Genomic DNA, 15,132 nt, shown 5'->3' with positions numbered 1-15,132 from the left:
ACATCCTGATCGGTCACATCCGCTGCATCAGTGTCACGTTCTACTGAGGCTGACTTCTTTCTTGGAACTTGAAGAAAGTCTACCGTGTGTGGCGCTAGATGTGGGTCACCTAGAGCTGTTTTCCTGGACAATGTCCCAGTGTGTCAAATGTGCACCTAAGGCCAATCTCAGGTATCTTGGATCAAACAGTCAATTATTATAAAGCCACATTTAGAGGGTGTGGGGTCAATGTTCAAACCAAAGCAGGGGGGGACTCCACACGATTATTGCATTTCCATGCTGGGTTTCTAACGGTATTTTGTGTTTACATTCAACAGCAGCAAGGCATCACATGATCATGTATAGTGTTGACGTCAGACAGAAGGACCAAGGACACAGATGGTAAGCACATGATCCTGCCAGTGTCTGTCGGTGCTGTTGAGTATCTTCAACTAAAATGTTAGACTCAACGTTCCTATTTGTTGATAATATTGGCATCAGACTGCTGAAGGCACATGGACACATGGCACATGGACAGCAATGGTTGCTGTTATCGTTTCCTTTAACTTCCTGGTGTTTACAGAACACTGGTGCTGTGAGATCAGATACCAGGGCCGGCTTAGAGAAGAAGTTGTAGCAGTGGTACTTCTATCCTTGAGCTGTTCTTGTCTATTAAAGTCCTGTATTATGTCATGTTTCATGTTTTGTGTGGACCCCAGGAAGAGTAGCTGCTGCTTTAGCAGGTGATCCTAATACAAAAATACTAAATACTCATTATATCACACAATCACCAGTATGTCTGACCCGGGGTGAGAGTTGTATCGAAGGACATGTTATAAGGTGGAGGGTAAAGAAGACCAAAACAAACACAGGGCCAAATGGAGCACCTCAGCAACTATAAATACCACACAGGCCTCAGATTGTGAATTTGACTTACAGGTCAATGTCACCTACTGTCTCAAATAAAATAAAATACAATTTTATTGGTCACATACACATGGTTAGCAGATGTTAATGTGAGTGTAGCGAAATGCTTGTGCTTCTAGTTCTGACCATGCAGTAATATCTAACAAGTAATCTAACAATGTCCCAACAACTACCGTTTACACACAAGTGTAAAGGAATGAATAAGAATATGTACATATAAATATATGGATGAGCGATGGCCGAACGGCATAGGCAAGATGTAGTAGATGGGACACAGTACAGTATATACATACGGGGCGGCAGGGTAGCCTAGTGGTTAGAGTGTTGGACTAGTAACCGGAAGGTTGCAAGTTCAAATCCCTGAGCTGACGTGGGATTTGTCGTTCTGGAACTGCCTGTTCAGGGGCACTGTTCCTAGGCCGTCAATGAAAATAAGAATGTGTTCTTAACTGACTTGCCTAGTAAAATAAAGTTTAAAAAGAGAGAGACGTTGTTATTGTTGTGCCTAGTTAAATAAAGGTAAAAAAAATATGAGATGAGTATTATATAAAGTGGCATTGTTTAAAGTGAATAGTGCTACATTTATTACATCCAATTTTTAATTATTAAAGTGCCTAGAGATTTGAGTCAGTATGTTGGCAGCAGCCACTCAATGTTGGCTGTTTAACAGTCTGATGGCCATGAGATAGAAGCTGTTTTTCAGTCTCTGGGAACCAGCTTCGATGCACCTGTACTGGCCTCGCCTTCTGGATGATAGCGGGGTGAACAGGCAGTGGCTCGGGTGGTTGTTGTCCTTGATGATCTTTTTGGCCTTCCTGTGACATCGGGTGGTGTAGGTGTCCTGGAGGGCAGGTAGTTTGCCACCGGTGATGCGTTGTGCAGACCTCACTACCCTCTTGAGGTTGTGGGCAGAGCAGTTGCCGTACCAGGCGGCGATACAGCCCGACAGGATGCTCTCGATTGTGCATCTGTAAAAGTTTGTGAGTGTTTTTGGTGACAAGCCAAATTTCTTCAGCCTCCTGAGGTTGAAGAGGTTGTCGTTTCTTTGGCTATGCCGGATTAAGTGATATGACATGCTATTCTATAAAATAATTTCTCCATAATTAATATTACCTGATTGAGCTAATCATGTAAATGTAATTAACTAGAGAGTCGGGCACCACAAAATAATATTTATAGAGCTGTTATCTTCCGAATAAACTCTTAAAGACCTAGTAATATTTTACATCAATAGCAGTCAATATAAATCATCATCTTAATCCAGTCTCATCTGAAAGTTGTAAATTCTTGGTTATCTGCACGAACCCTGGCTAACAATTTGAATCAGCAATACAAAATTGGGTTTAATTATTTATTTGCTAAATACCTAACTAATCACACAGAATTACACATACACATAATTCAATCATAACTTGATTACAAATTACGTCATAAAGGAAAATGTCCCTAGCGGGCGGAACAGATATGACAGCTTGTTACACAAAAGAAAAGGGGCTGCGTTTGAGTGAAAGAGCGGGAAGACTGAGGAACACAGGGAGAAGCTGTGCTATCGTAAATACAGTATCTGATGCATTCTAAATTACTGCCCATTTGGAAAAGGGAAATGCAATAAATATTTACTCTGAGCTGCGCTTCAGTAGGTTGGTGGTAGATGGAAGGCCGTGTTGCCCAACCGAGTCCTTCGTCCTTTGAAGAATGTCTCTGCTGGTAAATTGAATACGTTGTAGTAACGTCGTTGTGTGGTAGACGGGATACTCTGTCTGTTCCTTCCTAACCTGCGTTTGCAGCTGCTGTTGCTAACTCAACGGCTAGGAGGTATCACTTCTGTAGTGAATAAGAGTTCAAAGTTCATACCATTCGCAACCAAAGCTCACGCTGATGTTGGCTTCGTTCTGTAGTTATTATCTGAACCATTCTGACATCGGACCGTCGTCCTCACATCCTCGGAATAGGAGGTTACATTGTCGTCAAGGCTTTATATAGGAAGGGAGAGGAGGGCGTGTTTGAAAAGTTTTATAGCCCATGTCCCTTCACAGGGGCGGGCCACTGATTGAGCAGAGACCTACCTACCTTATGAAAACCCAAATCTCACATTTTAGAAGCTAAAATCACATTTCATCGCATCACGAATAATTTCATATTCAAACATTTAAATTGAACAACAATTCCGTGTGAATATGATAACTCTGATGTGTAGACTTTCCACTGTAGAGTTTATGTAATCTTATCATTGATGAGAATGTCTCTGATGACAACCGAACGGACATCATATTCATTAAGTACCACCGCATATGTTCAATTGTTCGGATTACCAGAATATAGTTAATTTCTCCCCACCTTCTGATGTTCCCAGAATCTCCATGTTAACCAAGGGTTTGCAAATGTAACATCAGTAGGGTAGAGAGAGGAAAAGGGGTGGAAGAGGTATTTATGACTGTCATAAACCTACCCCCAGGCCAACGTCATGACAAGGCGCTGTTGCGCCTTCTTCACCACGCTGTCTGTGTAGGTGGACCATTTCAGTTTGTCCGTGATGTGTACGCCGAGGAACTTAAAACTTTCCACCTTCTCCGTCGATGTGGATAGGGGGATGCTCCCTCTGCTGTTTCCCACAGTCCACAATCATCTCCTTTGTTTTGTTGACGTTGAGTATCTGTAAGTATGTAACCAGATATTCATCTCTCATTATGTAAGGAGATCAGAGTGACTTATCACTTCACACTGGGACTGACTCATTGGGTTATATGTACGAAGTTCTATGACAGAATTCCACCAGTGATATTTTATGGCATTTTATGTTGTTCCAGAATTCTCATGATGTTCTATGGCAGAATTGTCATGTTGTTCCAGAATTCTCCTGATGTTATTTGGCAGAATTCTCATGATGTTCTATGGCAGAATTGTCATGGTGTTCCAGAATTCTCATGATGTTCTCTGGCACAATTGATATCATGTGTGTCTCTCTTTTTCGGTAACAGTCCTATGAGACAGTGAAGTGTTGTGTGTGTCTGTGTAACAGTGCAGTGTGTGTGTGTCTGTGTATGTCTTTGTCTGTCTGTGACAGTGCAGAGTGTGAAGTATTTCCTGAACAGTCACCCTGAGTGTGCCATGTGTTGGAGGATAATAAAAGTTAACCAGGTTGTTCACCACCTCTCAGAGAGGGATTCTGCTTCAATCTGCCTAATCTGATCAAATGGGATATGATTAAGTGTGAGCGCTGGCACGGTGTCTCAACGCCAGCTGGCCTGACCAGATGGCATCTTATATAATAAGGCATCTACAGAATTCTACTTTCATGTGGCTCAAACTCTGTAATTATTAGATACAAATCAACCTGGGTCTCTATTGGAAATGTGAAATGTGAATTCAGCTTGATTAAAGCACCTCTCCAATTCTATGATTAATTATCATTATGACGTTTGCATCATTATAGTTCTACTCCATTATCTATTCCAGTGAATGACAACAGTCGTGGCAGTCAGGACGTCAATGTAACGGCTTTCTTCCGCTGAAGGAGAGGAGGACAAATGCAGCGTGGTTAGTGTTCAACATCTTTAATATAGACGATCAACGAGAACACTACAAAATACAAAACAATAAATGTGAAAACCGAAACAGTCCTATCTGGTGCAATGACACAAAGACAGAAGACAATCACCCACAAAATACCCAAAGAACATGGCTGCCTAAATGTGGTTCCCAATCAGAGACAACGATAAACACCTGCCTCTAATTGAGAACCTATCTAGTTAACCATAGACTTCCATAAACACCTAGACTAGAAAACACCCCATAAACATACAAACCCCCTAGGCCAGACAAAACACATAAATCCCCCATGTCACACCCTGACCTAACCAAAATAATAAAGAAAACAAAGATAACTAAGGCCAGGGCGTGACAGTCAACATCCTCATCAGTTAGAACTCTAATAAATGTTTACTTGTTGAAGACTAATCTTGGTTAACCCAGAGCTAAAATCTTGCGTAATTTGGTCAGATGCACAGTTTGTGTTTAGTCTGTCCACAAGAGATTCGTTGAAGGCCAAGAGTTTAACATGGCCAGGGTGCTAGTTGAGTGTATAGACTCTCATATTTAACTACAGTGCATTTGGAAAGTATTCAGAACCCTTGACATTTTCCACATTTTGTTATATTACAGCCTTATTCTAAAATGTATTAATTTATTTTTTTCCCTCATCAATCTACACACAATGCCCATAGCGAAAAAATAAAAAACAGAAATTCCTTATTTACATAAGTATTCAGATCTTTTACTATGAAACTCCATTCCATTGATCATCCTTGAGACGTTTCTACAACTTGATTGGAGTCCATCTATGGTACATTTAATTGATTGGACATGATTTGAAAGCACACACCTGTCTATATAAGGACTCACAATTGACAGTGTATGTCAGAGCAAAAACCAAGACATGAGGATTAAGGAATTGTCCGTAGAGCTCCGAGACAGGATTGTGTCGAGGCACAGATCTGGGGAAGGGTACCAAAAAATGTCTGCAGCATTGAAGATCCCCAAGAACACAGTGGCCTCCATCATTATTAAAATGGAAGAAGTTGGGATCCACCAAGACTCTTCCTAGAGCTGGTAGCCTGGCCAAATTAAGCAATCGAGTGAAAGGACCTTGGTCAGGGAGGTGACCAAGAACCTGATGGTCACTCTGACAGAGCTCCAGAGTTCCTCTGTGGAGATGGGAGAACCTTAGAGAAGGACAACCATCTCTGCAGCACTCCATCAATCAGGCCTTTATGGTAGAGTGGCCAGACGGAAGCTACTCCTCAGTAAAAGGCACATGACAGCCTGCTTGGAGTTTGCCAAAAGGCACCTAAAGAACTCTTAGACCATGAGAAACAAGATTCTCTGGTCTGATGAAACCAAGATTGAACTCTTTGGCCTAGATGCCAAGCGTCACATCTGGAGGAAACCTGGCACCATCCCTACGGTGAAGCATGGTGGTGGCAGCATCATGCTGTGGGGATGTTTTTCAGCAGCAGGGACAGTGAGATTGGTCCGGAACGAGGGAAAGATTAACGGAGCAAAGTACAGAGAGATCCTTGATGAAAACCTGCTCTAATATATATATATATATATATATATATATATATATATGTATTTTTTGTACTATTTTATACATTGTAGAAAAACAGTGAAGACATCAAACTATGAAATAACACATATGGAATCATGTAGTAACCCCAAAAGTGTTAAACAAATCATTTTTCTTCAAATAGCCACCATTTGCCTTGATGACAGATTTGCACAATCTTGGCATTCTCTCAACATGCTTCACCTGGAATGCTTTTCTAACAGTCTTGAAGGACTTCCCACAAATGCTGAGGCCGGGTCATCTTCTGCAGCACTCCATAACTCTCCTTCTTTGTCAAATAGTCCTACACAGCCTGGAGGTGTGTTGGGTCACTGTCCTGTTGAAAAACAAATGATAGTCCCACTAAGCCCAAACCAGATGGGATGGCGTATCGCTACAGAATGCTGTGGTAGCCATGCTGGTTAAGTGATGGAGTGCTGCATCAGATGACCTGGCCTCCACAATCACCTGACATCAACCCAATTGAGATGGTTTGGTATGAGTTGGACCACAGAGTGAAGGAAAAGCAGCCAACAAGTGCTCAGCATATGTGGGAACTCCTTCAAGACTGTTGGAAAAGCATTCCAGGTGGATCTGGTTGAGAGAATGTCAAGAGTGGGCAAAGCTGTCATTAGGGCAAAGAATCTCAAATCTAAAATATATTTTGATTTGTTAACACTTTTTTGGTTACTACATGATTCCACATCTGTTATTTCATAGTTTTTATGTCTTCACTATTATTCTACAGTTTAGAAAATAGTAAAATGAAGAAAAACCCTTTTGACTGGTACTGTAAGTAGTACTTTAAAGTATTTTTACTTATGTACTTTACACCACTGGATTTTATTTGGTTTGAGTGTATATCTGGCCTTTGCCTGAGTCTTGTTTGTGTGTGCTGAGCGTGTTCCTCTAATTGACCTGAATACGAGCAGCCATCTGTTGGTCTGAAGGCTCTGTGCTGGACAGGGCTGGGCTATAGGCTATAGGTTGCCAGTCAGACTGTCTGGAGTATACAGGCAGATTAATCAGGCAAATTATCCTGTTAAGATGTAGGTGAACCAACGCGTGTGGCAGTGAAGATAGTAGAGTGTGTGTATGTGTTTGTGGATGAGTACATGGTCAATTTCAAGGATTGACAATCTGTAAAGTTGACAGCGAGAAATGAGAAATGCAGCAGGTGTCGTCTGAGCATAATGCAACGTATCACCAGTGTTGTTGGGGTTAAAATCCATATTGATTAATTAAATTAAATTGCCTTTTCAATTCCTGATATGAACTTTCCAGAATTGACAGAATCTAAATGGAATTGATCCCAACCCTGCAGCATGTAGTATAGCCTACAGAGAAAGAGACTGGAAAGGTTGGGGTGAGCTGAGAGAGAGAGAGAGAGAGAGAGAGAGAGAGAGATGTGTTAACACACTCCCCTGGAGTAAATCTCCCAATCTGATCAGTGTACGTGGTGAGGTGGATTTACTAACTGACCAACAGAACAGAAGCAGGACACACAGGTTCTCAGGTAAGGACACTTTCTTTCTGTTCAACAATGTGTAGATTATGACCATTCACGTTGGATTTATTGACTTTCATTCCAAGATGAATTAGATTATTTCAAGTTCAGTTTGATGTTAGATACAGGTGTATTTCTCTCCAAGGTGATGCTTTCTATCCATTACTACAAGCGTATCTATGGGTCTCTGTCATTACATTCTGACTGACCGAGGTGAACCTGTCTAGTGAAATTCAACTCAATTGATATTACTTTTACCCATTTATCAGATATACTCTGGTTGTGCTGTGTAGAGGCCAGGATTGGGGTCAATTGTTCTTCAATCTAGGAGATGACTGAAATCCACATTTGTTTTTAAATCCTCAATTAGATTGTAATTGACAACCCATCCCTGGAAATTATATTGTCATGCTTCGGTGGTCTCCTTCTGGCTTTGGTAAACTCTACTTAATTGCAAACGTAGCCACCATATGAGCACATATTAGGTTTTTGTTGGTCAGCACTTTTCTAGTTAGTGTTAAATGTGCCCGTCAGCTTTAAATGTATCAGTAATCACTGACTTCAATGCCCACTTAAACCATATGGTGCTCGTAGGCCTACTATAAAGTAAAGCCCCCCCCCCCCCCCACACACACACACACACACACAGCAGAGGAAAACGTTCTTGTCTCTCGACTCTTTCAGGCTAATAGGTATTTGTAATTAGGTTAATTGGAAGATCTGTGAAAGATTGGGTGAAACAATCTGGCTCTCCTCTAAGCCAGTGTTTCCCAAACTCGGTCCTGGGGCCGCCCCTGGGTACATGTTTTGGTTTTTGCCCTAGCACTACACAGCTGATTCAAGTCACAAACTCATCTTCAAGCTTATATTATATTAGATATTATCTCTCTCTTTATGGCCATATGAATGACTGTCAGCTGAACTCTGCAGTTGAACTGAGTCAAACAATGTCTGGATTGGGAGCGACAGGTGGCCGTCACGGTTTTAGCTGTCACCCCACGTGCCCACACATCTTTATTTACGGTACCGTAAAAATCCATCCAATGGTGATTAGATGTGATTAGGAGTGTCTGATTGCTATGGTAGACCGTAACACCACAATAGAAAACAATAAGAGCAGCAGATGCTTTAACTTACACGACAAGGTGTGAGTGATCATAAAGAGATGTCTTAAGCAGCCAGTAAAAACAACATTATCATTTCAGAACATACTCTATTCTTAATAATGTGAAGGCTTAGATGCTCACTTTATTTCTTACTGATTTACTTATTTTTTTGTGTTTTTGTTATAATGATCTGGTGTGTGTGCTATCGGTACTCTGTGATTTTGTTATAATGATCTGGTGTGTGTGCTATCGGTACTCTGTGTTTTTGTTATAATGATCTGGTGTGTGTGCTATCGGTACTCTGTGATTTTGTTATAATGATCTGGTGTGTGTGCTATCGGTACTCTGTGTTTTTGTTATAATGATCTGGTGTGTGTGCTATCGGTACTCTGTGATTTTGTTATAATGATCTGGTGTGTGTGCTATCGGTACTCTGTGATTTTGTTATAATGATCTGGTGTGTGTGCTATCAGTACTCTGTGTTTTTGTTATAATGATCTGGTGTGTGTGCTATCGGTACTCTGTGATTTTGTTATAATGATCTGGTGTGTGTGCTATCAGTACTCTGTGTTTTTGTTATAATGATCTGGTGTGTGTGCTATCAGTACTCTGTGTTTTTGTTATAATGATCTGGTGTGTGTGCTATCGGTACTCTGTGTTTTTGTTATAATGATCTGGTGTGTGTGCTATCAGTACTCTGTGTTTTTGTTATAATGATCTGGTGTGTGTGCTATCAGTACTCTGTGTTTTTGTTATAATGATCTGGTGTGTGTGCTATCAGTACTCTGTGTTTTTGTTATAATGATCTGGTGTGTGTGCTATCAGTACTCTGTGTTTTTGTTATAATGATCTGGTGTGTGTGCTATCAGTACTCTGTGATTTTGTTATAATGATCTGGTGTGTGTGCTATTGGTACTCTGTGATTTTGTTATAATGATCTGGTGTGTGTGCTATCGGTACTCTGTGTTTTTGTTTTATTCCAGGCCAATCCCTTGATTAATCTCTCAAAAGCCAATGAATGCATCAACCCTGCAGATGGAATACTGCACTACAGTCAGGCACATGCGTGTAAAAAACAAACAAACAATGACTCTTTATTTCATTTAGTCTATTCTCTCTCTTGTAACTTCAAATGCAACGAATTGCCTATCGGTTTACAATGAGTACCGCCAGTAGTAGGTTAGTAGCACGTGTTGCCTCACGGTCAGGGACAGGGACAGGGACAGGGACAGGGACAGGGACAGGGACAGGGACAGGGACAGGGACAGGGACGACTGCAGTTTGATTGTTTGTTAGCAGAACAAATTCAAGTAAAGACTAGCTTGTTTTGACAGCATAGCCTAGCTAACTAGCTGATCCATCTAGTCTACATCAGCGATTATCAGATACTGATAGACCGCGGTAGTGGTTCTAGCAAGATAATAAACTAACTTTCTTTCATCTTTGAGCTGGCTTAGTCTACAATGTATGATGAGTGAGTGTGTTGTGGTAGAAAAGTAAAGCCTATGTTTAAACAAATCATGGAGAATTTGGCTACAGGAGCAGTAAAAAAATATAAATGGAATGACGGTCATTTTGGAAGGGGGCACCCTTTTTCTCACTTTGAGACCACCAAAGATCTGTGTAAGGCCATGCCTAGAGTACAGCTTCCATTCCTACAACTGCAGCCTTGTAGTCTTCCAAACAGCATCCACAGCAATAGAAGGGGAACTACCGGTCCCTGCTACTTCGTGTGCTGTCCTAGACCAAAAGTTACTCAGCTGCATTCTAAACCTCATACTTTTCTTGCAGGTGCTTTCCACAACAGCTCTGGTTCTCCCACACCATAAAATAAGAAACTTTCAGAGGTATCAGACCACAGAGCTATTGGAAAATAGCTTTTCTGGGACATGCTGCTTTTAATTCAAAAGAGTTAAACTTACTCACATCAGAAAGGTTGAAGTCTATTTCTTCAACCTCAAAGCATACTCAAAGAGTGCTGAAAATGGGACACAAGTGCATCGTTAAACCCTCGTCGTTACAAACACTCATCCTCTCCACCATCCTCCTCTTCATCTCCCCTACCTCTGCCATGCCAGGGCCTGACTATGGAGGCCACCCGCGATTCATCTGCATTCCCGTCCCTGCCGATACCGACCCTGCCTGCTTCCCCTCTGGGGGGCCAGTCATGGGGCCTAGCGGGGCAGGACACCACACGCCTCCTGTAGGGCCCCCGAACAATAATGACTGGTGGGGAATGACAGAGGAGGCTAAAACCAGTATTTTACACCTGAGAGAGAGCCTGGTGCAGCAAAAAGAGACCATCCTGGATATGAGAGAGACCATCAGGGAGCTGACCGCCAAGCTCACCCTGTGTGAGGGCTCTGGGCCGGGCATCGTAGCTCACAACGACCACCATGAACCTCCATCTCATCACGGAGGGGCTGTCAGCCATCTCCATGCTTTGGATGCAGCCGGACGCTACCCTGGGAATGGGGGGCACCGTTCGGACAGTGGGCATAACAACAGGGGGAAGGATAAACACGCAACATCAGAGGATATGATATCATCAAAATCGCCGGAAGAACTGGGCAGGATGCTGCAGGCCCTTAAAGAGAGAATGGATAACCTGCAGGTGAGAGAAAGTTCAGTTTAGTACAGAAAAGAGATAATGGAGATAGGATGGGGTCATGAGGAAAGAGATAAAAGAATGACAGAGGGATGAGAGACAGAGACTAAAATCAGGATTAAGGGATTACTTTAAATTGTAAAAAGCGTCTGCTAAATGGCAGATTACTATATAATAATGCGCGGGAGAGAGAAAAGAAGTGGGGTGTAATGTGTTTCCATGTGTCACTTCCTTGTCTTGTCTCAGGTCAGGTGATGCACATGTCATTGGATTGTTTGGTCAAATAAACAAATCAAGCTGAATAAGAGCTCGGGATAATTCAATCTGTTAATCAGTTAATCACATGAAAGTACCACCCTGCCATGCGAGACACCATCTGCCACAGGCAGACAGAGTTCTACATCTTGTTTCCTGGCATCAAAATCCTTTATTTGTAAAAACAATCAAGGATCACCATTGTCCCTTTCCTCTGCTACACTGCCAGCCCTGTCTGACTGTCTGGAGCAGAACAGTCTTGGCACAGAGAGAGACTGGCATCCCTGGCATAACCGGTCCTGGTCTGACATTGAAGTGGCTTTAAGGGTTGGATGATCACCCTGTCTAAGTCAAAATGGGCACACTAGACAAGGTTATTGAGCACTGACGGTTTACATGGATTCTGCTTGAGTACGCTTGGTAGGGTTTGGTATGATTGGGTGGGTGGGTTTGAGATGAGCAGGGGAGAGCTAGCTGGGTGAGTTTAAGATTGGTAGAGAGAGTTAGGTTAGCTTGGTAGTGGAGCTGGATGGAGCTGGGCAGGGCACATCATTCCTACCTGTTTTCTCTCTCTTGCTTTCTCTCGTAATTCAGGCTTTGTCGTCCAGGTTTGTGGCCTGATTATGAGGCTGTAAGTGGAGATCATGATAATTGACACTGATCTCTGATCTGTACCCTCTGCTACCCGTGCTATCTGTCTATCGTCACTGTCCCACAGAGAGACCACAAGTCAACGATGTAGAAACTCACATATCTCTCAATCTGTTTCTCAATCTCAACCATAATTAAAAAAAGAATGTACGTACTATAGTCAACAGTAAATAAGGGTAGTGTTTGTGTCTCCCTCCCCAGCAGTCAAGGAACACCTCCACCACCTACTCCAGCTCTCTGAAGGAGCTCCTCCAGAGGAAGATCAGTGCTCTGGAGCAGCAGATGCACCACACCGCTGCTGCCCTCAGCAGCAGCCCCAATCACCATGACGACAGCGATCACCACGATGACGGGCACCATGAAGACCACGACGATGACGGGCATCACGACGACAGTCACCATGACGACCACCCCGATAATCACCATGACGATGGGCAACACGACAACGAGGCAGACAGCCATGGTTACCTGCAAAGAACGGGTTATCACATACCAGGGCCCAGAGCTGGCCTGCACTCCAACAACAAATTGGACTCTCTACTGAATAACCTGCACCACACAGGTACCAACAGCAGGAAGAAGACCAAGAACCCTGATGCCTTCCAGATCGGTTTCCCCATGAGAACCAACTACATGTACGGGAAGGTGAAGACGACCCTCCTCCACGAGATCTTTGCCCTCACCCTGTGTCTGTGGATAAAGGGGGGCGCAGGCCCCGGGCTGGGGACCCCCTTCTCCTACTCTGTACCGGGACAGGCCAACGAACTGGTGCTGATCGAGTGGGGCAACAACCCCATGGAGCTGTTGGTGGATGACAAGGTGAGATGGGGAGAGAGAGGGTTGAGTAGAGAGTGGCCATGTCTGAATACCCATCCTAGTGTATTACATACCTAAACTGCATACTTATTTCGGTGTTTGGTCTAGTGGAATTCACTCGTCTTTTCATCTTTTCCAATGTGTTTGACAACAGCTGATAATCAGAGAAATTGACTTCCTGTACCAAAATTAACGAATTGTGGGAGTCTATTTTTGAAATGTCAATTTATAAAACTATTTTTTTCTGCATACTATTTACACTGAACAAAAATATAAACACAACGTGTAAAGTGTTGGTCCCATGTTTCATGAGCTGACATAAAAGATACCCATACATTTTCCTTACTCACAAAAAGCTTATTTCTCTCAACTTTTGTGCAGAAATTTGTTTACATCCGTTAGTGAGAATTTTTCCTTTGCCAAGATCATCCATCCATGTAGCATAACAAGAAGCTGATTAAACAGCATGATCATTACACAGGTGCACCTTGTGCTAGGGAAAATAAAAGGCCACTCTAAAATGTGCAGTTTTGTCACACATCACAATGCCACAGATGTCTCCAGTTTAGAGGGAGCATGCAATTGACTGCAGGATAGTTCACCTGAGCTGTTGCCAGATAATTGAATGTTAATTTCTCTACCATAAGCCGCCTCCAACATTGTTTTAAAGAATTTGGCAGTACCTCTAACCGGCCTCACAACCACACACCACATGTATGGCATTGTGTGGGCGAGCGGTTTGCTGATGTCAACGTTGTGAACAGAGTACCCCATGGTGGTGGTGGGGTCATGGTATGGGCAGGCAGAAGCTACAGACAACAAACAAACACACAACAGCGTGTTCCAGTTCCTGACAATATTCAACAACTTTGCACAGCCATTGAAGAGGAGTGGGACAACATTCCACAAGGCCACAATCAACTGTCTGATCAACTCTATGCGAAGGAGATGTGTCGACATGGATGAGGCTAATGAGGTTCACACCAGATACTGACTGGTTTTCTGATCCAAGCCCCTACCTTTATTTTAAGGTATCTGTGACCAACAGATGCATATCTGTATTCCCAATCATGTGAAATCCATAGATTAGGGCTGAATGAATTCATTTCAATTGACTGATTTCCTTACATGAACTGTAACTCAGTAAAATATTTGAAATTGTTGCATGTTGTGTTTATATTTTTGTTCAGTATAGTACGCTAGAATGGGTATTCGGACATGGGCAGAGTGGATGCTATATAACTCTCTTGGCTTTAACACTTCAGCTGTGAGGATAAAAGCCACGTAAGCCACGTTTCTGTAGCCAAGCCCAGAAGGCCTGTTGGACTCAGTAGCTCAGAAGCTCAGTATATAATAACTAGGCTACACTGAAGATCATTGTAACTCCAAAGGTAAACCGAATGGACTTTCTGACACCAGTGATCCGTCTTAATGGCGTGACAATGACGTCAGAGAGCAGCTTACTTAGACAGCAGGTGGAGAGAGTCTCAGCCAGATGGTGAATTACACCATTATTTTTGTGGGTCTCTATCGATTTCTATTTTTTTATGGGACTAATAATAAAGACATAATTTAAACTGTAAAAAATGTATTACCTTTTAATGTGACATTAACACAACCGGTCATGATATTTTGGCGCTAGCCAAGGTTGCCAGGTGCACGGCGTTTCCTCCGACACACAGCGCACATCCAGCCGGGTTGGAGCAGTGCGGCTAGGTTGGGTTGTGTATCTCACGACCTTCGTCTCTCCCGAGCCCGTACGGGAGTTGTAGCTATGAGACAAGATAGTAGCTACTACAACAATTGGACATCATGAAATTGAGGAGAAAAAGGGGTAAAAAATTCAAAATAAAAATAATTCCAGCTTCCAAACTGCTTTGAAGTCAAAAGTTTACATACACCTTAGCCAAATGCATTTAAATTAAGTTTTTCACAATTCCTAACATTTAATCCTAAAAATTCAGTCAGTCAGTTAGACAGACTTGGGTCAAACGTTTTGGGTAGCCTTCCACAAGCTTCCCACATTAAGTTGGGTGAATTTTGGCCCATTCCTCCTGACAGAGCTGGTGTAGGGTAGCCTAGTGGTTAGAGCATTGGACTAGTAACCGAAAGGTTGCAAGTTCAAATCCCCGAGCTGACAAGGCACAAAATCTTTCGTTCTGCCCCTGAACAGGCA

The 15,132-nt window shown here is 42.6% G+C and overlaps 1 protein-coding gene across 2 annotated transcripts in view; it reads left to right on the top strand.

Moving 5' to 3' along the window:
- Positions 1-7,476: 7,476 nt before the first annotated feature.
- Positions 7,477-15,132, top strand: part of LOC110508630 (neuronal pentraxin-2-like) — a 16,952-nt gene continuing 9,296 nt past the window's right edge. The window contains exons 1-3 of one of the 2 annotated variants that reach the window (XM_036968360.1): positions 7,477-7,529; positions 10,418-11,240; positions 12,345-12,959. In XM_036968360.1, coding sequence (XP_036824255.1) covers positions 10,611-11,240; positions 12,345-12,959 — 1,245 coding nt within the window. In that variant the 5' untranslated portion in view covers positions 7,477-7,529; positions 10,418-10,610. Of the gene's footprint in view, positions 7,530-10,417; positions 11,241-12,341; positions 12,960-15,132 lie in introns of both variants that reach the window. The other variant, XM_036968352.1, reaches the window with a different exon arrangement.

This window comes from Oncorhynchus mykiss, chromosome 3, assembly GCF_013265735.2.
Source record: "Oncorhynchus mykiss isolate Arlee chromosome 3, USDA_OmykA_1.1, whole genome shotgun sequence".
Lineage (NCBI taxonomy): Eukaryota > Metazoa > Chordata > Actinopteri > Salmoniformes > Salmonidae > Oncorhynchus > Oncorhynchus mykiss.
The sequence above is the reverse complement of the archived record's forward strand: the minus strand, read 5'-3'. Positions and strand labels throughout refer to the sequence as shown.